The 24,626-nt window shown below is 40.5% G+C and overlaps 1 protein-coding gene across 1 annotated transcript in view; it reads right to left on the reverse strand.

The window, feature by feature from the left end:
• nell2a (neural EGFL like 2a) overlaps nt 1–24,626 on the reverse strand; it is an 86,317-nt gene that overhangs the window by 19,021 nt on the left and 42,670 nt on the right. Inside the window, exons 13-15 of the mRNA XM_034086078.1 lie at nt 23,964–24,089; nt 8,960–9,082; nt 7,303–7,398 (exon numbers count right to left, since the gene is read on the reverse strand). Of these exons, the coding sequence (XP_033941969.1) occupies nt 7,303–7,398; nt 8,960–9,082; nt 23,964–24,089 (345 nt within the window). The remainder of the gene's footprint in view (nt 1–7,302; nt 7,399–8,959; nt 9,083–23,963; nt 24,090–24,626) is intronic.

Raw genomic sequence — 24,626 nt, forward strand, 5'->3', positions numbered from 1 at the left:
TTCTTACATTTCTGAGGAATTGTTTGAAAGCATTGTAAAAAAACACTCTTTCTCCTGCTAACACATCTTTATGATGTAACTGCAACATGTTTTATTTAGTGATAACTGCAATACTTTAAACTGTGTTTAAAGTGGTCTTTTATGCAACATGAGTGAAGATCTTTAAACAATAAATAAATAAATAGCCCTGTAGGGGTATATACTGTCGAGGAGATGGAAATGACTAAGGACAAGACGAATATCTCTAACCTCTTTTTCAGGGAAACCTTTTTAAAATCATTGATTTGCATCAAATGGTCATGACTTGTGCATGATTACAACTGTCTATTTCTATTACCATTCTTATGTTCATTGGTTATGCAAAGGCACCCACAGCAAAGGTATCCAACACAACCTTCACAGTGACGACTACTCTTTGACAGGTTAACTTGGAGAGGGTCCGAGTCCGACCCTTGTCAATTAACTACAGGGGTCCCTCAGGGCTCTGTTCTTGGTCCCCTCCTCTTCTCCTCGTACACAAACTCGCTTCGATCTGTCATTAGCCCGCATGGTTTTTCATACCACTGCTACGCTGACGACACCCAATTAATTCTGTCCTTTCCCCACTCAGAGACCCAGGTCGTCGCACGCATCTCTGCTTGTCTAGCTGACATCTCTCAGTGAATGTCTGCTCACCACCTCAAGCTCAACCTTGACAAAACTCAACTGCTTTCCCTTCCGGGAAAAGATTGTCCCACTCTTGACCTAACAATCAACATAGGCCCCTCTGTTGTTTCCCCGACTCAGACTGCAAGGAATCTGGATGTGAACCTAGATAACAACCTGTCCTTCACCGCAAACATCGCTACTACAACCCGCTGCTACAGATACACGCTTTACAACATCAAAAGGATACGTCCCCTCCTGACCCAGAAAAGGACGCAACTTCTGGCCCAGGCTCTCGTCATCTCACGCCTAAACTACTGCAACTCCCTCCTGGCTGGTCTACCTGCATGTGCCATCCGACCTCTGCAGCTCATTCAGAATGCAGCAGCTCGTCTGGTCTTCAACCTTCCAACATTTTCCCACACCACACCGCTCCTCCGCTCCCTTCACTGGCTTCCAGTAACTGCTAGAATCCACTTCAGGACACTGGTACTTGCTGTGAAAACACGTCTGTTTGCTATCCTGGCTCCAAAATGGTGGAATGAGCTCCCCATTGAAATCAGGACAGCAGATAGCCGACACATCTTCCGGCGCAGACTGAAAACTCATCTCTTTCGACTCCACTTCGAGCGATAGAATTACTAACAAAAAATTGCTAACAAAGCACTTATATACTAACAACGGACTGGCTTATCTAAAGCCAGTTGAGTAGCACTTGAAATGTTTTGGCTCTATGAAACCTGATGTACCTATATGATTCTGTTTTCTTCAAGTTTGTATCGTCTTGGTCGAATGCACTTATTGTAAGTCTCTTTGGATAAAAGCGTGAGCTAAATGCAATGTAATGTAATGTAATGATAGACAGGGGTGTAAGCTACAGGATGTGGCTACACTAAATTAATATACAGTACTTTCATTTAATCCGTTTTTAAGTGCACCTCCTGATCTTTTGTGTTCTCTTTTTTATATCCCCTCTTTTATTATTGTAGTGTTATTTGCTACCAGTTTTTTTTTTAAATCATCTTCACAATTGGAAGCTAAATAACTCTTTCATGTAACTTATTAAATGAATGTTGCAGCTCTGATTGTGTGCTTTATGTTGGGCTAAATTAACATAATGTACTCAAGTTTCCATTTCCTTTTTTTCATTCATGCTTTGCATTTATTAGAGGCATAGGTTTATTAAGTATCTATAACGGCTAATGTAAAGTTATTATAAATTGTACCCTTTACGATGGACAGCGAAAGTTAAGTAGCATTTCTATTTGCTCTTGAATGCTCTTTTTAGACACACATTTAAAATGTATTGAAACCTCGTAAATCTATATTGAGATATAATGCCTGGGGCAAAATATTGGGCAACATTTCTGCTCTGTGGAGAGGTTCAAGTCACAAAATAAATTACATGGAGCATGAAAACTAAATTAAATGGAAAACATATATGACTGAAATAGAAAACAAAATGGTGTCAATTTCAACAAGGTATTGACTTGAGCTAATCAAATAAATGTATTTGTTGGTGATCAATCACAATATAGTAAACTCACTAATTTGATCCGGCATTTGAGCATTAGTAGGTCAAACAAAAATCAATTTGGGCTTCAACACACATTCAGTCTTTACTTTCCATCATTCTTATAAGTATAGTAGCACATTTTTATGCTGGATTTCTCCAAGACAGGGAAGAAAATGGACTTCCATTTAGATGAAAAATAAACCTCATATTACAGCGTTTGGCCATCTCTCACAAATGCCATATAAAGAATGGAGCTAGCCTGAGGCAACCATATTGAAAATGCGCTATGTTCGGGGCACACATTACATGGCTGGCCCTGCGTACATTTATATCCCCGAATGAAGTGTATGTGCCCTGCTGCAGCTGGGCTCTGCATAATTCATGATGTGTCAGAGTTCTCCACTAGCTGGTGTCTGTCTGTCAGAAATGCGTGTCCTCTGTCCCTCCCCATCCTTTCCCCCTGAATGGTAATGACAAACCACCAAGCGCACACACACAGTCACTAAAAAGACCATAACAAATATTAGCACACACTGTACAATTACAGACTACTACACATATTTACAGTACAACACATCGACGTGCGACAATCCATATGGGACGGCAGGTTGACAATGTGGAAAACTGTTAGTGTCTTCTCTTACGGAAATGTGTGTGTGCTCGTAGGTGTGTGTGTGTGTCTATCCGCACTGTCTTGAAGCGCTCCTGTTCGGTGTCTTATGACAGGCCGTCAGTCTGCAGCAGCAGGAGTGGTGGCGTCCCGGGGGAGGCCTCTAAAAGCTCGCAGGGTTCTGGGGGTGGGGAGCTCAGACTTAGTGAAAGCTTTTCCATGTTCATCCAGCCAGCTCCGCTTCTCCTCCGCCTGCCGCACCGACTCCTCCAGCCTCATTCCGCATCCAAATGCAGAGAAAAACTCACTAACCCCTGGCCCCTCACCACCCATCTCTCTTCTTGCATTTCCCATTCCATCGCCGCATCTGTCAGTTTTTCCCCAACATCTCTGTATCTTCCTTTCTACTTCACCTCCTCTCAACCCCCCCCCCCCTGGTCGTTAATTCCCTTTCCTCTCCCTCTTTGAGTCACTCTCCTCCTACATCTCCATCTCTTCTCCCCAAACTACTGCGCTCATCGCCGCTCCTCCTTCCCGTTCTACCCACCAGTAGAGCAGAATATCCAACAGTACATTAACCTCCATACATCTCTGTGAGCTCCTCCAGTCGACACTTGCCACAGTGGGAGCTCCTGTCAAGCTGCGAAGAGACAATAAGACGGACTCCCCCTTTCACACTGAACGACTGCTGAAGTCTCTAAATGCTGCCGGAGGCTTTGGTCCTGTAGCATGGGACCCTGACGGTGGAACTGGACTACAAAACCTTAAGGAAAAAATAAAAACACAGGAGGATGGTGCTGAAGCTATCACTGATTCTGATGTGATAGTTAGAGAGGAGGGGTAAAGATGTGCACACTGAAGCAGCAGCTGTGGTGACAAACATCATCGCATGTGAGGGATTGTTTGTGTTCCCAAACCCCAAATTCTAATCAGCCTCAATGATAAGTAGCGAGGAATGTAAACACAGACTGGTCCCTGTGCAACCAACTTTCATCCCCTGATGCCAATATGGTGTGATTAAGGAAGAAATGTCTGTATTTATGGAGAAACATTTTTGCAACAAGATGTTTTTAGTCACATTTTAATGGAGAAAGTCGGTTTTGGTTTACCAATGTTACAGTAAAACTAATGTTTTTAATTTATTGGACTCCACCTCAACGGGGGTAAATTGATATTTAGTTTTGAGGCTCATCTCATAGCTTTAAGGGATCACATTTAAAGGGACAGTTTACAATAAACAGTGGGTTGACTGTTGAAATTAGAAAATGGATGCCGCCCTCATATTTGTACATTAAATATGATACTGTAGCCATGAAGATAGATTTCAAAGAATGGTAAGATGTGACTTCCTATAGCCTTCACTGACTCCACACATTATACCCCGAAAACAATTGTATTCTATAAACATCCAAGATATAACTTTCAGGGAATCATTTCCATAGATGTTTACCTTTTGCCCTCTGACGCAGATGCCCAGCCTTGGGCAGCATGCTATCTCCCTTAAGGAGGGGCTGCCCTAGCATTTTGTTGTTGTTACCAGTTTGTGACCGGGGCAACTCTCGGTCAGAGATAGTTATTGTTGTGGGACACCTGGAACACATCCCTCTCGGGGTGTAGATGACCTCGAGCCATAAGCGACAACAAATGTGATTCAGTGTCCCTCAGCTGTTTAGTCTATCTATTGAAGAATGTTGATTATTAGAAAGCTCCAGCTCTCCTCGTGTCTCTCTTTGAGTCCTGACTCCAATTGCTTCAGAAGTTTCCCCCACAATAATGTGTTAAAGTTAATCTAAGAGGTGCTTTACATTTGGAAAGAGCAAGGCTAGCTTTTTCTGCCCTGCTTTCGGTGTGTCTGAGAAGCTACTCTGTTGCCTTGCTCTAAGATCAAATGTGCGTCTTCATTCAAAATTGTATTTTTGAATTGAATGATTTGCAATGAATTTAAACAGTACATTTCCAAGGATTTATTATACTGTTGGACTGCAAAAGACCTGGTGAAAGTGGGGAGCAACTATATTTCTAACATGTCAGCAGTATGATTGAAACAGAAAGGACAATGGTGTAATATATCAATATTACCTATGGTTGGTACAGGTTGATTTGAATTACATTTGTAATGTTGTGAGCACAATAAACACCATTACATTCACCTACATAAATTGGGGTGAAGGCAGCTTTCTCAAAGACAGAACCAAATGTATTTGCACGGCTAGATACAGCTACCATTTGTTTTTTTTCCCGAACTTCAAATGAGATATCACATAGATAGAAAACAAATGAGGAAGTGCTTCTTGGATATGAAAGACATGTTACACAAAGGAGATGCTCCTGATGCATTTCAATCAAATGAAAAATTATTCAAGAAAATGTGTCTTCATTTTCGTGATGAAGTATTATTATTCATCCTTTACAAATAAACTGTAACAAAGTATATATATTTAACACTGCCATTAGGGAAATGAGGGGAACAAATTCCCTTGTATGTGTGTAATTGTTTCACCCGGAGTAGGACTTGGCTCCGCAGCTACGTGTTATTACGTCTTATTTTTCATGAAGTCATTATAATAAGGGCTTTTTACATTCTATACTTTAACGAATGCTTTGACTTTCAAGGGAATTAAATCCCTTTGTATCCTCTATTTAAGAAGAAAAACCTTCCTCAAATCTAACCTTGATATGACTGATCTGATGCAAATGGAAGTGTGAAAAACAAACCTACTCTGCTACAAAGTAATTTCTCCTACAAAACATTTCCTAATTTGTAGAGCTTTTGAGATACCGAGAGATGAATAGAATCACCTTGGACTAGGCTGCGGTACATTTTGAAGAATTCTCCTTTGACTGACTATTCAATGACTGTTCTTTGATACACTCACAAAAGAGTGAGAAAGAGAGAAAGGCAGGGATCTAAAACACTATGGAGGGTAATGAAATGTGTGATTGCCTGGACCGCGCCATTACTAAGGGACGAGGTCCTCAGAACCCTCTCTGCTGCAAAATGAGGAGGAGGATAAGTCATTAATGGTTAGGTGTTAACACATTCTCAGTGGCTTTACACACACACGCACACACACACACGCACACGCACACATATACACACACAAACACACACACCCACATATATATACACACACAAACAAACACACACACACACACACACACACACACACACACACACACACACACACACCACACACACACACACACACACACACACACACACACACACACACACACACACACACACACACACACACACACACACACACACACACACACACACACACACACACACACACACACACACCACACACACACACACACACACACTTACACTAGCCTTCCTCAGCATCCCAGAGCAGCACCATGAGGAAATTCATTTACTTTAAGACTGGCAGTAAAAAAAGACGCCTCGTAAAAAAGGGTCCTTTATGTGCAATCAATACCTGAACCAATGAGCAAGCAGGGAGGCTCCGTTTGCTTCACCCCAACACAAGCACACACACAACTGTCATGACTTGACTTTCTATTAGCTCGGCCGCTTGTCTCCTCAAGGACACGCCGCCAAAGGTTGAAACGGGTTATGAGAAAGGTTCTGCTGCTGTAGATAAGACATATGGTGCACCTAGTACAACCAACAGGATTACAGCCTTTCTTGGTTACCTTCAATCACCAGCACTGCAGGGGAAAACACACTGAACAGAATCTAAAGCCCGAGTCTTATCACAGCATTGACATATTTCCATGCAAGAGAGCGAGCAGTGATACGGTCTTTGCTATAAACACAGGCCGACTTAATACTCAGTTAGGCTGTCATGCACTATCGGATGTTTTGCATGAGGAGTTTGCGCAGTTGTAATTTGTTTGTGGTACGGAGCCTATATGAGGAGGAATGCCACACTGATTAATGTTGGTTGTGATATGAGGTGATTCCCATACTGCTGCAGCTGCAGTTCAAATCCACCATCAGGCCTTTGGAAGAGGTACAAGCCTATTATTCACCATGGAACCCGGATCCACACAGTCACACACAGTCACACACAGTCACACACACACACACACACACACACACACACACACACACACACACACACACACACACACACACACACACACACACACACACACACACACACACACACACACACACACACACACACACACACACACACACACACACACACACACACACACACACACACACACACACACACACACACACACACACACACACACAGGGAATAAATTAGAGCGTAAGCACAGGAAACATTTCAGCTGTTTTGTTGGGACAACTAACACATATAGCTATAAATATATATAAAGATATGCCAAGATAACTAAATCTAAAACTTTGATCTTCAGTTCCCTTCAGCAGTGATCTAGCTTCCCCTTCGTCCTTTTTTTGTTAGATTTTATCTCACCTTACCTCTTCCTCCGTTTTTTTGTCAATTATCGCAAATTCAGCTAAAAGTCTTCCTTGAGCTATTTTTGAGGAAGGAAACGTAGGAGTGCAACTAAAATAAACTCGTACCTGTCTCGCATCTCTTCCCAGTAAATCCTTGCTGGCAAACGCAGTTGTTAGGTGAGACGCAGGTTCCCCCGTTCTGGCACAATCCGTCACACATGGCTAGAGATAGACCGGAGGAGAAGAGCCATTACTCACAAAGATTAACGACCATTAACTATGTAATTAGACCAGCAGCAGCATATGTATTTGCATACAGAATAAGAGCTAATTTGGTGGTGTGATTCATTACATGCTCTCACCATATTATTTTGCATGATTAATGCATCTCACCAAGGTTCATTTAAAAATGTTCATTATCAATGTGAAGAATGTTGGTTAATGTATCCCCAAAACACAGAGATGTCATTGAAGCTGTCAGAATACAATTGAAATAAATTAAATATATGCACCATTATATGCTGCTCCCCAGAGTAAGAAGTAGTAAGAAAAGATGCTCTATGCAGTGGTAGCAGTATCACAGAGTGCTTCACATTTTGTTCAAGGGGCTATTCAGTTCTGCGAATCAGTCGATTTACAGAAAAATGTGAAACTATTTTGATTAACAATTTCTGGAATTCTTTCTTATTCAAAAGAAAACTGAATCATTTAAGGTTTTGGCCTGTTGTCTGCGTCATAGAACAGATTATACAAGTATACTGGCGATAACAAGTCAACTGATTTGTATGTGTAAAATCAGCGCTTCTCCTTTAAATAGATTTCTAATGAAGGGATTAATTAACGACCTAAGGCCAAGTCGATTTTCCAGTAAGAGCAGAGATTACAAATAGCACCAAACACAGAGACAGGCACTCAATAGACCCGGGTCACTGAAGGCGTTTCGCCGAGTGCAGATGACACTGGACCACAATACTCTTGGTAGTGACATGGACCTGAAAATGTATGTGATTTAATTTTGGAACAGTTCAATAGAAAGATTGTTAGTGGAGACATTTTGCAGGAAACTCCTACATGGTTTTGCATAATTACACTGTTAAATTCATGATGCTGAAAAAAGGTCTGGTACCTTAAAATATCCTAAATTACGAACATATGTTCTTTGAAAACTGAGATCACTAAGTAAACAACTAGTGTAGAGCCTTATGTGAAGATCACTTGAAATAAAAGAGAATGTTATGTGTACAGTTAAGTTGCAGTACATAACAATAGCTTTAGAAAAGGCTGTGTTTAATGGTCTCCCTGAAGACAAAAGACTGTGATTTACATTTAGAGGAATCCATTTCATGTTTTATTGCTCATTATATGATCCTTTTACTACAACACGTTTGAGTAAAATCCCTTATATGTATGGTTAATTCTTCTGGATGGATGATTCTAGATGGTTCAGGAGACTGAACTCTCTCCCTTCCCTCCCCCTCTGGACACACCCCACACACACTCAGAGAGTATCACACACAAGAGATTGAAGTGACTGTTATTTTGTATATTGATTGTTGTGCTTTTATCTTAATGTGTGCATATGTATAAATGCATCTGTTGATTGTGTATATATAGGATATATATATTGTATACATATTTTTATATATATTTGTATTTGGGATTGTAGGAAACTGTATTTCGATCTCTCTGTCTGTACACACAAACTGAAAGATTGACATTAAAGTTGACTTTAACTTTGACTTGAAGTCATGAGTTGCAATGAACAAGAACAATTGGAGCTTACCTTTGCACACGGTCCCGTTGCCGGTGTAGCCCGGCTTACAGGAGCAGCTGTGGCCTCCGACCATGTTGAAGCAGAGGGCGTTCTCATCGCAGTTGTGGAGCCCGCTGAGGCACTCGTCATGCTCTGAAGACGTAAACACAACAGACGTCATTTCAAAAACCCCTCATATATAACTGTAACAAGTGGAAAAATGAAGCAGTGAAACTTGTTTTCTCATCTAATGTTCAGACGGTGTCATTATATTCACATCTGTACACTCTTATCAAGAAAATAACACTTGATTCCAAGTGTTCCAAGATAAAATGCTTATTTTTACTTGTAAAAATGAAGAATGATGGCACCCAGCTGGTAATTTGTTTTATTTTTCAATCACAGAAAAAACCATTTGAGACTCAGTCTTGGATTAAATGACTTGATAGTTAGACAGCTGCGAGTGTGGTAATAAGACATCAGTGACAAACAGCCGACTGGAGGATGAGCTATTTCTCCATCTCCCATTGCGATCTGTCATAATGAATTGTTTCAGATGTTTTGCAGTCATTTGGTGTTATTTTAGGCACAATGTGAACAGTCCCCATGATGAATCTGAGTTTTAAACTGAAAATAAGCTCCTTCATTTGCACATTCATGTTTACATTAAAGAGGCATGTTGGTTTGCATTCACGAGACACTGGCATTTACTTTGAATGTTGTACAATGCCACAATTGGAAACTGAGTACAAAGAGAAACGTTTTCTGTGAGTTTCACACAAGCATTAACGAAATATCCCTTTGGCACAATGAATCCCTTTCATTGCTGCGGCTGTGGCGTTAGTGATATGGTTTGTTATGGATATCCCACTGACAAGCCTGACTAATGGCTACAGCACATGACAACATAATGTATCCAAGTGGCAAACTAATCTCATCCCCTCTATCTGGAGACACTGAGGAAGCAAAATGTAATAAAGGTCTGGAGAATAATCTACTTTACTGCTAAACAAACCAAACAATCCAAGAGAAAATATTGTTATGGTACAAATTGAATAAAATAAATAAATCCAGTGTGGAAAAAGAGCAGAACATATGTTAAAACTGCTGTAATGTGAGAAAAATGGGAGAGACGTGTGATAGACTTCATAATACGGAGTAAAATAAACATTGTATTGACTTAAAATATATATAATTATATCATTTTGTGGTGTATAAATAATTCTAAATATGGTAATGGCACCATAAAGTCTACTGTAAACCCCCACATAAACGTTAAAGGATTATAATACAAGGAGTGGGATTAGGAAGTTATGAGATGTAGTGTACAAAACCACCTAAAATAGTTTATTGTAATCTGTTGTTCAATGGTGGAATGTAACCAAGTACATTTACTTATGTACAATTTTATAATAATACTTCTTTTACTGGAGTATCTCCATTATATGCTTCTTCATATTTCTCCTCCACTTGATGTCAGAGTCTACATTTATACCAGCTTGAACATTCAAATGATTAAGATATTTATGCATCAATAATTATGAAGCAGAAATATACATTATTCTGATAAGGGATAATTGTGTATCATAAGTGATTTAACTTGTTGTACTTTAAGTATACTTTGGTAGTACTAATTTCACTTGAATAGGATTTTCAATGCAGGACTTTGACTTGTAACAGAGCATTTTATTTCGATGTACTGACATTTATGGTAGTTCTACAGGCGACTGTTTCCTAATGGTGGATACAACTTTATTTTAAAGTTGTCTTCTTGTCATTTTATATCCCACATCTTGTGTTACTTTTATAAGACTGCTGATAGGTACTCTCACACACGTCGTATTTTATTTTTTACAGAATGAAACAACCATGCATCAATAGGCCTCCTAAAAGAATAAATGTGATGCTGCAGTGGAGTTTTTTATGATTCCATCAGACCCCAGGTGTTTCCACTTAGCATTTTATTGTCAAGAAGCTGTGAGCTCAGATAAATGTTATCTGATGTCTACAGAGGCTGCTAGATCTGGACGTTTTAATGACCTGAAATGACATAATATTTAACTGTGAAAAGAGTGTCAGGAGTTCATATCCTGAATTACACAATATTTATTTTCATATTTTCTATTACCACCAACTGGATCACCTTTACTGCTGTGTGAAAAACATCAGGTAAATGTTTACAACCCTTAAGCTGAAGTCAGACACACTGTGCTGCCTTTTTGAACCCTTCTGATACATGAGTTTTAACATAGTGAGATTTCTATTTCATTTTTATTTTAAATCCCTGCTGCAACAAAGATACTGTAACTGGAAAAACGATGAAAACCTCATATGATGGTGGCTTAAGACTTAAACGAAACATGTAAAGAACTGTGCATCATTAAATCCCCTTCCCTTGCTTTATGAACAGGAACCTTAATACACACCCTTCCTCTGCCTCCGAACACAAAGGCAGATCTTTATCCCTATGAGACACACAATAGATGAATATTGTGTATTGTATTAAGGAGATTCACACAAATATTGCTTTCTGATGAGAACTTGCTTACCAAGCACCACGTCAGCTGAAATGCGGAAAACTTTCTGCACCTGGTTTAACCTTCGGAAACTAGTATTTCCGGGGATGCAAAACATAAAACAAACATGAAAAGTATTTTTGCAAAAGAGCTCTCTCTCTAACCGTGTTTGAGAAACATTTAGTAATTCAGCCAGACTATTTTTTCATGTTGTGTTATCATGAGTTTACAGTAGAGGGAGAACTTTCAAAGGCTGTTGAAAGGACACTGAATCTCTTAGAGAAGGTCAGGATTCTTGAAAACACAAACACAAAGACTTCAGTGCTAATCTGGGGGCAACAGTTTGGACTGTTTGTCATTATTTTTCAGAATTTGTGGTCCATACTTCGCCTGGCAGGGGACTGAAACAAACTTCTCTCAACCACTTCCTCTTGGATACATTGTAGACACATTAAGCAAATATCAGGAACCTTCCACAACCACACACATACAATAAGTGTATATGTACTACCTAGTTTTAGGGAATTTCTCAACAACTTGGGCTCATGACATGCGTGCTATTGGGAAAGACGGTGAGGACTGAGAGACGGCACCTGGAGAGTGAGAGGATCGTACATGTGAATTCTTGTTGCAGGAGACCTGAGCTGCATCATCCATTTCCCTGCCATCATCCAATCTATTATATATCCTGAACAGACCGTGGGGCTCATCCAAATTGAAAGTGACATTGTGATGAGCTCCTCCATCGAGGGGTATGATGTATGTGTGCATGTGTGAGAGATGGATTGAAGGGCACTTAGAAAGGGGCCTGCCACTCTGCTATTGTCGCTGCATCTCAAACATGCACACACACTCACTCTCACACACACACACCTGCTGTTGGGCAGAATTAAAGTGTGCTCATGGGCATATAAAAACAGGAGCACAGGGGAGAGGAAAGAGAATGAGGTGAGGAGGTTTTTTTTTCACAAGGTCACATCTGCCAGATCAGGGAACAGCTATCCATCAGCAGGCCCGGACGCGTCTATCGTTATTCCAACCCAGTTTAGATTTAACCACGCCCACTTCCGCATTACGCAAGAACGTAGCTCTACGCGATAGCGTCATAGACTTATTCTTCGGCAGTTATAGCGGTCGCGGTAAAGCAGGATGAGCAGAATATTGAATAGTTGTTTTTTGTCTTTCCAAAGGATTTGTTGATTGAAAGTAAACGATCCTGTAATCAAAGCCATATCGAAGAGTCCTGAGATTGTATTACTGGTGTTTTATCATCTATAAATAGCCTGTGTGTATTCTCAAATGTCGTTTTCAGGACAAACAAAAGACGTTTTAAATATCTTATCAGCTGGTGTAAGTGCAGAATATTGAATATAACCTTGACTATTACTGTGTACTTCATTTATCTGACAGCATTATTTAATGATACTATTTTATATATATATTTATTTAATGATGCTATTTTATATATACATTTATTCATATACACACACACTTATATGTACTCACACATGTATTTATTCATAAATATACACAGATGTATTGATTCATTTTATTCATTCATTTATGCAAACACAGCATTATTTAATGATACTGTTTTAGTGCTGTCAAAATTATCGCGTTAACGGCGGTAATTACTTTTTTGAATTAATTGCGTTAAAATATTTAACGCATTTAACGCATGTGCAGAATGGCCCGCCCCATACGTGCCACCAGTGGCAGCGCCAGGGTATGGCTGGGGTAGGCTACACCCATACCAAGAAATGGCTTAGCCCCACCATGAAAAATGATGTTAAAGTAAGCAAAATAAAGTCTGCCAACTCGCGGAGTAAATTGGACAGACAGCAGTTAGTAAGATTGATTTCAGTAGCCACGGTTTTGAAAACTTTTGTCACGTAGTGATCGTCTTCTCAATAGAACATCTTTGATAACGGCGTGGTGTTGTTGCAGGAAGTCCCGACGGAGAATACTTTTGCTGTAGTACAGGGGTGCACATAACTGGTACGCAGCTATGTAATCTGAAATGCGTACCGTCACTTGTGTCACAAAGCGCATTTGCGTGCCGACGTACTTGTGAAGCTTTTCCAGACAGAGTCGGTCTCCGTGTGCACAGACAGGGCTGCTGTTAACGTTGGTCTATACAACGGAATTGTGCCAAAACTACGCCAACCGGCTGCGGAGGGAGACTTTCTCTCTCTCCCCCCCCCCCCTTCACTGGAGAACTGCGCTAAAACAGCTGATCACAACGTTCACGTGGTCACGAAGTACTCCACTAGCCCCCCCCTGTCGACTTTCCTGAAGTACTCCCCCGTTGATAGAAATCAACACGTAATGAATTAAGACCCCACGGTTTGATGATTGATAGGTGTGTGGGTTGTCTTTCATTTTGACACACAGAACAATGTTATAATAAACATAGATACTGTATATTAAATGGATATATCCGCCTTCTTTCATTTATCTTTCCATTCCCACAACAATATACATAAATAAATGGCATATTTTGGACATAGTTCGAATGGTGATTAATCATGATTAATTAATTTTTAAACTGTGATTAATCTGATTAAATTTTTTAATCGTTTGACCGCCCTAATATATATATATACACACACACACATTTATTCATTTATAAACATATAAACACACTTATATGTACTCACACATGTATTTATTCATGTATACACACAGATGTACAGATTCAGATTTCGCGGGTGTGCCGCAGATTCAGATTTCGCAGGTGTGCCGCGTGAGGCAGTGATGTAACGCCAGGTTGATGTATGTATGTATTGTGAACACAACGCTGCGCAAATGTGGGTCTGGCTGTCTCCATGATGTGGCTGCCGACATGGCCACTTTCATACAGATCATACTAATGCCCTCGATTGGTCTCTGTGTGTCATTCAAGCTCGGGAGGGTGTGTATATGTGTCGCGAGCGAGTGAGAGAGAAAGCGCGCGCACGTGTATTGTTGTTGTTAGCATCTGGTGCTAGCTAGCTGCGCTAACCGGATATCATGAGCTGTCAACAAGGTGGAGGAGAGACCTCTCCTGTCAGACTGAAAGACTGATAACTACAGCTCAGGTGAGGTAAAGGACTCTGAGTGTTTAGATAGTTAACTTAGTCTAAGTTCTCTGTGGGTCTCAAACGGTTTGGTCACCATTTATGTAAACACATATCCATTTGAAGGGGGAGTGATTAGTAAAATATGGATGAATAATAAAACTAGGTGAAAAAAGGTAAGATAAACTTTAAAAACGTGTTGAGAGCTAACACTAGTCTTTGCTGCTGCCTCAAAGAGGAGCAGGGGGAGAGGGGGGAGACAGCCAGGAGAGGCTGGTTCAGGAGCACAGACACACTCACAACTATAAATGAACCAAAAACAAATAAATAAACAAGTTTCAATGTTTTTTCATATTGGATATGGTATGTTATTGGTTATGGCCATGTTCTTATGAATTTATGATTATTTAAATGTATACAGTTCTGTTTCATATGGGTGTAGTCTCTTTATTTCCCCCTCAAAGTGCACCAGATTGATGCATTTAAGTCCAACATTTAAAAAAAATTATCTTACCGGGGGAGCATGCCCCCGGACCCCCCTAGAGGATTTGAGGTCCACCTCCACTTAAAATATGTTCACATGGACAGGTTCCTAAATAGCTTTGCAATTTTTTTTTTTAATAGTAACCCATGTCCATATGTTTATTCTGGTGAAGTAGATTTAAACTAGAGGGCTATCACTATGGGCAGCAACGCTGTAAATATTGACAAATAAATCCAGAAAAATGGCACAAAAGAAAACTGGTTGTGGCCTGGCTGGGTGTATAATTCCCGGCCTGACTTATTGTCCCAGTCCGGCCCTGTCCATCAGTGTGTGTGTGTGTGTGTGTGTGTGTGTGTGTGTGTGTGTGTGTGTGTGTGTGTGTGTGTGTGTGTGTGTGTGTGTGTGTGTGTGTGTGTGTGTGTGTGTGTGTGTGTGTGTGTGTGCGTGCGTGTGTACGTGTGTGTGTGTGTGTGTGTGTGTGTGTGTGTGTGTGTGTGTGTGTGTGTGTGTGTGTGATCACTCTGACCCTTGAGTTTAGAGTAGTTACTTGTATTTGTATTTATTAAGGAATTCAAACCAATTAAATGCCTAAAGTGTGGGTGTGTGTGTGTGTGCGAGGTAGTTCCTAGTCATGCTGTAGACGGATAAACAATCAATTATGTACAGCCTGTTACCAGGGATCTCTCTCTGGCCCTTTGTCCTCCTGCTCGACTCCCTCCACCTTCTGCCACAACAACACCAGCCTCAGACTGAACTGCGGCTTCTTTCCTGAAAACATTGTTGCCTCGACTAGAACTTCACAACACTGAAAAGACAATGATTTTATGATATGTCAGGAAAAAAGAAGTCTGAAAGGGGATAGAAAAAATAAATAATAATTGGCAATATTGCAGAGTATGAAGTTCTGATAGTATGTATCAATTATTTGAAGTCTGGACTTCGTTTTCACACTTTTTTATCTACATTTTGTGGCAGTAATGTAATAAATAATTCAGGTAAGGGCCAAGAATGCAAATAAAAAGGAAACTGAAAGCTGCCAAAAAGGGAAAATGTATCATTAGTTTGGCTTAATAAATGTCTAATTAGGAATAACATTTATTTAATGTGTTTATTACACTGATTTGATAACAAGAAAACTCCATAGGGCTCCTTTACAATACCAAATACACCAGATGTTTCTTATTAGTTTCTTCTTCTACTGAGTCAGACTGCCGATGCAATTTCCTTCTTTGAGCAGAATTCTTGGAGGTTTCAGAAAAAGAGGCAAAGACTCTGTTTATCCAAATCCCCCCATGCCATAGCCTTTGAGCAGTCAGGCTGAAAGTCTTCTTTCAGATCTCTGTTATTGTCGAACCCCCTGCTCCACCTTTGGCTCCTGTCCATCCTTTCATCCCCTCCTCTTCCCAGCCCTCCCTCCACCGCTCTGCCACGGGGGCCCAGGTCTGGTTATCACAGGATTAGAAAATAGACTCACATCTTGCATACACACCTTAGGCCGAAGCGCACACATGCACATGTACACCTAGCACATTCGCACACCTCAGGACAGCCTTCTTTAATAACATTCAAAGGGTGAGCACAACCAATCCGCTACCTTTCATGGATTAGCTGCTAATCCCACAGAGCGGGGAGCACCTCAGGCCCTTTGGGGAAAAGACCAAGAGTAGAGGGGTAGAAAGAGGAAGAAACTTGACCTTCAAGATCAAGGATAAAGTGCTAGTCAAAGAAAAGGGCAGAAAAGGTTAGGGATGTTTCCTTAGCCAAAGGCTCTCTGCCCTGTCAGGACATTTAGTACATATTTCATTTAAACAAGTACATAAAGTCCACATGTTGCAGTCTACCACCAGCTGGGATCTCGATGCAGAATATGGACTTCTGTCTGAGCTTGCTGACCCCCTGACAAGCTGAGGAGAAATATAACCAGCGGCTCCATGCTGTTTCGTCCAGGCTGAAAACTGCGGATCAGTCTTTTAATCCACTATTCTGCACATAAACACTGAGCCATGAAATGAACTACAGTCAACTTAATCCTCTTAGGCACACTGGTTCTCACGCATCCCTGTAATGCATGTGGAAATATGGCTATCAATACCAGGACATTGTTTCTGCTGAGTTTGCAACTCGTTAATTGGTGGAAGCCATTGAGGATGATAAAGATGCTCGTACATCACGTGAATGCACAATGTCAATAGGTACTGATGGGGGGGTGGTTCAATGTTTCCTTCCACAGTTGTAATATTTCTTCTGCGGGTAACTAAGAGGAATCAGCACTCCCTTTGGACTCTTCAAACAGAGGCAGATGTTCAATCGCTGTTAATAAACACTCGTTCCTGCAGCCACTAGCTTAGGATCTTCCTTTTTTATTGTCAATTACTGCAAATAAGAGATAGGACACTAAACTAGCATGTCAACATGATAAGAACAAGCACCCTGGTGTGTTTTTCAGGCTTTATTTTTTCATTCAAGGACTATGAATGTTATTGTTGACACCTAATTCGGCTTTAATACATCTTTCTAATGGCTAAGAGGTGAAATGTGACTCTAATAGTGATTGTGGAATCAAGCATCCTCTGAAGGTGGATATGTGGGAGCTGATAGTCCAAACTCTATGGGGAGACTGCGATGGTAATTTGACTGAAGCAGAGAAAAAGTCATTACATCAAGCCTCTGCATAAGCCTTGGTTTAATCACACAAATTGACTTTTATATAAGACGCATAGCTGTGTATTCCACCACAGTGACTTGAAGGCATTTTAATAGGGAACTACATAAAATATATGTGACACAGTTTAATCCACTGGGTTTGAGGGTATTAATCTTCATTGTGAATCTGAGAAATGAGCACACAGTGGAGGAAAGACAAATGAGTGTAACAATACAACTTGCCCGCAGCTCAGGAGATTAGAGAAAACATGGTGAGAGAAATTACAGAAGGTACAGTGGCTGTCTAAAGATAATAAAGAAAAAAGACTGAGTGTGCAAGGAGGTTTCTTTCTCTAAAGGAATCACAAGAAAATAAATGAATGTGCATTTGTAATTGCCTTACATTTCTATTCCTGATCTCTAACTTTTTAAGGCTTTTTTCAGAAACCTGCTCATAAAGACTCCCAAATCCTTAACTATGCTCTATTATTTCCTGATTTCCATTGACAGAGGAAGAGAAAAACACCACAGGGGTCCCAGTGGAGCAGGAAAGGGGAGTTTTCAAAGTGTGTGTGTTGTGTTGCTGAGTCATACGGCTTTTATTCAAACTCCAATGGCTCGGCAGGAAGGCTGCGGGTCTAGATCCGCCGGCGTTCAACCCCTTTACTCCGCTGCCGCTGAATTAGTTTGCATTGGTGCAAATTGCTTTTTTAATTACTGACACTGAAGAAATGCAGCACAGTGCCACCTCTTTAGAGATGATGCACACAGGGAGCTACTTAGCAACGTGTTTCACAAGCTGCAAACAACTGGGGAGGGATGCGGCAGATCTGCCACTCATCAAGTGGAATGACATTACTCCTATAATTTCTAATTACTATTAGATCTGGCCCGCCGGTATATTGCACGCACACCTTCCTCCATCCTGAGGGTCTCCTCCGCTCAGAGCCTGACCCCAAACATTGATGAACTTGCACCCAAGATGAGATGCCAAGTATCTGGCTTGAACTAGCATCACAGCAGCAAACTGACTTTCAATGGATGTTTCCTTCCGCACTTTCTTTCTTGAGACAACAGTTTGGTTTTCTCTTTGAGGGGAATTGTTTTGTTGAAGCTGTTGTTAACAGGCTTGTGGAAAAATGTAATCATAAGCAATGACTCCGGAAAAGCTGCAGATAGAGACATGAGAAATGAATGCAACTGATTATTTAATGTTGAATGTTGTTTTTTTAGGCAATAATTTAAGCTTTGTTAGTTCCAGGTTTAATATGTGCAATAAGTTCATTTCAATAAGTGTTGCAATAAACATTGAACCAGTCCGGCCCTCGACTAGTACCCATTTTTTTATTTTGGCCCACTGTGTATTTGAGTTTGACCCCCCTGCTCTACAAGAAGGACAGAGACATTGCATTATAGAAGGATTACTGCCACAGATGTCTTTATGTATTTTACTCTATGTGAGGTCCTGTCACTGGAAGGGGAGCAGGGTAAGACCCAAATGCAGGAGACTTTAGGCTACAGGAAGTTATAGAAATCAAGTCAAGACAAACAGAGGAGAACAAAACTTCACTTTATACGTGATTCAAAGATCCAACAGAAACTGAAACTCAAACAGAGTTTAATTACAAGCGCAGCTAATGAGATAATGTCCCAAAGGATGTCAGGTGGTAAAAGCCAAAAAGAAATAGGAGTTTCCTGCATTTGCCAAGATAACAAAGCCTTTACTTTGAAGAGAGCCTTTATAGGTGACTTTATAATAGTCCTCAGAAAATGTTTCATGTTTTTCTTTCTCCACACTTTCCCATCTGATACTGGTTAAAACAGGTTGACTGTGAAAGATCAAATAAATCCTGCACTCTGTCTATCCCTCCATGCATTCACCCAGACAGTCAATCTGTATTTAAGCCAACAAAGGTCCGAAGAGAACACGTTCAGAAAATATAAAGACTTTCTCTATGATTTCGATCCGATAAAGTGAATAAAGTGATCCTCAGAGTTCAGGATTTCTTGGTTCTTTAAAGTCAGTTTTCAAAGGACCTGTCCATGTACTCAAAATTCTGGATTTTATTCCCTAAAGCTTTATATTCGCTCAATACAGAACCTGGAACACGTTGGTGGATTGTATAATTTTTGGCTGAGCTGTTATTGGGGTTTAGGGGTTAGCGAGGAATTACAATATTCATGGTCCAATCGCAGTAAACTTAGTTTCAACTCTCTTTCCTTTGTTTCCTTTCATCTCTTAACTATCACTCTCTATGAAAGGCATTCATTATCCAAAATGATAATAATTTTACAACAACATTTAAAAAACTAAATGTGTTAACATCTGTTTTGTACAGTGGTTTAGGCCCATTTGGGATTATCTCATTGTTCCCGTACTTTTCGGACTATAAAGCGCACCCGCATATAAGCCGCAGCAGCTAAATTGTCCGTCTGTCTTGCTCTCGTTCTGTCTCTCGGTTCCACTTTTACTTTGGCACGCTACATGTCTCACTCTTTTCAGGCCCGCCGCTTAAAGGTGGCGGGCGCGGACCGGTCATAGAGCCCATAGTGTTAAAGGTGGTTAATTTTACCTGTAAAATCCATAGATTTAGGAGGTCCCCTAGTGGCCGTTAGCTGTACAAAAAAAATGGGGAAAAAAGTCGCGGCTTATAGTCCGAAAAGTACGGTACTTTCTACAGCTCTTAACGTTTCTATGTTGTGTTTGTCTCTCTGATTTAGAATACCGATCAATCAGTGACCGATCAATCAGTATGATGCTTTATCGGTTTTGTATTGTTTTGTATTTATCGGTTTTGTAATACGCAGCACAGTTGTGTCTTATCTACTATAACCTAGTGATAGACTATAGTGGAAGAAGCTATTGTGACAAGCAGGGCTACTACCATGATTACCCACAACACAGACAGAGAACAAAGTGTGTGAATCATTAGCGCAATCTTTTAAGATTGATTTGGTTTGCTTTTGAAGGTTTCAACTTTGATCAGGAACAAATGGGTCTGCCGTCTCTCTGTTTCTCATCGACTTTCTTTCTCCTGATCGCATGCACACAGCACATTCACACACCGGATGAAGACTCACACAAACTCGGCAGAAAGTCCACAGAAACTTTTCCATTTCCAAAGAGTCCTGAAGTGAAGTTTTCAAAGTAGAAAAGTATTCACACAAAGAAAGGGACTCACTTTAAAAAAGGGCAGATGTGAAAATGTGTCAAATTACAAACAACTAGCTTATAGCAATACAATGTATGGATTCATACATCTTTGTGAAATTGTGTTTTTTTGACACAACAAAGCAGTGAGATAGGTACACTACACAAAGGAAATCGATTCAGGAATTGATTTTACACTTTTTCTGTGTACAATCGTCCCTGTATTGCAGCTAGCTAATGCTAAATCATAAAGTGGGGACCTACATCTGTTTACACAGTCACGTGTGGGGACTGGCTTCCCTTATGGGGACAAAATGGAGGTCCCCATGAGGGGAATCATTAGTTTTAGGGTGAAGACTTGGTTAGGTTTAGAATTAGGTTGGGGAAGAGCGCAGGGCTCCGGAGGTGTGTGTGTGTGTGTGTGTGTGTGTGTGTGTGTGTGTGTGTGTGTGTGTGTGTGTGTGTGTGCGTGCGTGCGTGCGTGCGTGCGTGTATCGATGTATCTACGTGTGTGTGCGTGTGCGGAGCTTGTCCCGATGGAATCTATAAAGCACCCTAAATGAGAGGGGGATCTAAAATGGCCCATTTAAAAGTGAATCCAGTTATATTAGTAAAAGCCGTGCATGGTAGTGTAAGTGCAGTTAAAACACAAGTGCAATGATACAAATATAAATAATTAAAACATTCTCCCCAGTAATATGAATTTCAAAAGTAAAGGGAGTGTAAAAATTAACTAATAATAATAAAATAAAGGAAGGCACACCGGGTTAGTAAAATCGTATATAATGAACTGGATGTCACTGAAAAACAGAAACCATTAAAATCGCGGTCGGGTAAGTTTAAAAGATTCCAAAGGGTAGCCGTTTTTTATTTAAAAGGGTGGCAGGGAGGTGAAGAGTTCCCCTCTGCGGGTGGTTTCCCGGCCTCCAGGTAATAAAATAATTTAAAATAAATATAAATAAACAAATAAAAGCGTCCCTCCTCATGTGGCTTTGATCATTAAGGGTTAGGGTTAGGGTTAGGCATGTGTTGGTTATGGTTAAGGTTAGGATAAGTCTCCAGGAAATGCATGTAAGTCAATGTAATGTCCCCTGAAGTGATGTATACATGGTGTGTGTGTGTGCGTGCGTGCGTGCGTGCGTGTGTGTGTGATGTGTGTCTGTCTGTGTGAGTGTGTGTGTTTTAAAGTAGTGCTGTTAATCAGAGCAAGATCAATAGGAGCAAATCAAAATGAGACATTCATCCCTATGCATATCAAATGAAAAGACTGTGCCTAATTGCAGGGTGACTAACTCAAAGACAAGTGTGTCTAACCAGGTGCCGTCTGGATTAGGACGAGAGGGAGAGTAGCTGTAGCACATGGCTAAGGTTTACAGGTGTTCTAAGATAGCTATGTCTCTCTGTCGAAGCATGCTTTTATATTACACAGCTTCCTTATTCGGCCTCACACTGCCGATGACAATGATAACTCACTATGTTTCAATTCTAAATGTCTGGCTGCCTCTACCGGGAAGTCTGTGCATCTCTTGGCTGCAGAATTTATCATAATGAAATCAAATATAATTCTCCAGTGTATGACTGATGATGCTAATTAAATCATCTCTAGATGGCAATACCCAAATGTAGGTTTACAAATGCTTTAAAAGCATTTGTAAACCTACCTCGTCTCCACCCTTAAACAAACACAACAATATGAGAACAAACTACAGACTATCTTTCCATCACTACAGCCCCATATGAGAACATGTACTTAATGTATGGGGGGGCTTCCCCTCTTTCTCTCCTCTGACTAACAGCGCCCTATAGGACAAAAGTAATGATCTAACGTAGCCTTTGTTCTGATCTCAACTACACACACGTAATGTTTTGTCTGAGACGAATCAGACAAGCGGCTTAAATTGGTGGGTGCTTTGGCCCCCGCTCGCTTGGACCAAACCCAATTTTAATTTGATCTAGACCAGTGGTTCTCAACTGGTCAGGCCTCGTCGGGACCCACTTTTTCCTTAGTCAATAGATCGCGACCCGACATTTTTAACCACTCAAATCTATTCAACAAAAAATCGTGCAGTAATATATACCCTTTTCAGCATATTAATTCAAGTGAAATACAGTGCATATATCCCATATATCCCTTCACAGAACTAAAGTATGCTTTTAAATAAGGTTTAATGAGATGATGGAATCAAAGCTGAACTGTATAACATAAAAAGGCATACATGCTGAAAACCCAACCCCAGAAGGGGGGTCTGGGGGGATTCTCCCCCAGGAGATTTTTTGAAATACTAACATATAAATTACCCATTCTGGTACACTCTGAGAAGAAAATAAATAAATCTATTACTACCCGACATATTAATAATATTTTATGCCATTCTTTGTTTTTCACTTAGTTCTGACAGCGTGCTGCTCCTCACAGAGAGAAGAGCAAAGAGGAGATAGTCTGTGTGAATTACTTTAAATTGTGGGTAAGGGTAGATAGCCCCCATTGTTCTGTGACCTGTCAATCATTAAACTGGGGGTCATATTTCATTATGTGTTCATTTGTATCTGAAGTTGTACCCATGGATGTGTAAAGAAGAATCTTGATTCTGATTGGCCAGAAGACTCGGAAAAACATCAGCAAAGATGTTTTATTGAGAAGATGAGCACTACGTGACAGACATTTTCAAAACCGTTCATGGTCTCCGGTACTTCCAGTCCAACGCCTACTGCATGCACAGCGTTAGAAAATCAGGCCTTCAAAATAAAAGTTTGACTATTTTCCCACCAAAAAAAAAGGAAATATTTTTTTGTATTTTTTTTTCTTCACTCACACATCTGCGACCCACCAGTTGAGAACCACTGATCTAGACTACACATTTGTAAAGTTTGTACAGCTGCTGTGAAGGTTGCAATGCTCTCACCTTGACAAAATGTCTCCACAGAGAAATATAAAGACATTGATCAAAACTGCTTCTGTTATTTCCAGCTGCAGTACTGTACGTGCCTGCCTACTCACAAGGTGCCAGAGTCGCTATTAAGGCAGGTAATTACATTCCATATTTGTAGTAGTTCAAGTCTATTACCAACCTTCTTCACAACATGGTTGCTGTGGAAGAGGAAGCACACTAAGCTAGAATAAAAACAGTGCCTGCTCTGCTTGATTCCAGCATGTCAAAAGGTCAGCAGAAGAGGAACTCACCTGTGCAGGAATAGTCATCGATCCTGATGTAGCCCGTATGGCAAATGCACATGAAGGAGCCCGGGGTGTTAACGCACATGGTGTTCTCCCTGCAGTAGTGCTTCCCCTCAGCGCACTCGTCAATATCTGCAGAGAAGGTAGAGAGAAGCAGAGAGGGGGAGAACAAAGCTTGGTTAGATGTGGAATGCTTTCACATTACTAACAAGTGATAAGACAAATGCGCTTTTATAATCGTTTTAAGATGATTTCCACATTTGAAGGTAAGTACATTGTTATAGACCTTCACATAAACAATGTTTGGTAGATTTGAGACTGCCTACAGTGGTGCAAATCAAACAATACTTGTAATCAGTGTTCAATGACCTCAAGTTCAAGGCCCTTGCTAACCCTAACCCTTGTTTTTAACCTAATCTAAACTGAGTGACGTTCAAAAGCTTCATCATTTGGAACTAGTTGATTTTTCCATCACGTAACCTACAACATTTTTATCCAGTGGTTTTATTTAACTTTATGGCATCATTTGTTGAACAGGTTGCAACAGTACAGTTATCTTTGAAAAAGGTGTGACAGACAAATAAGACGAGGAGGTGGTAAACTTATTTATCATGTGTGTTGTTTGTCGGAGTTTCACCAGCTCGTATTCTGATGATGGAAATAAATTAG

This window comes from Pseudochaenichthys georgianus, chromosome 6 (assembly GCF_902827115.2).
Source record: "Pseudochaenichthys georgianus chromosome 6, fPseGeo1.2, whole genome shotgun sequence".
NCBI classification, from domain to species: domain Eukaryota; kingdom Metazoa; phylum Chordata; class Actinopteri; order Perciformes; family Channichthyidae; genus Pseudochaenichthys; species Pseudochaenichthys georgianus.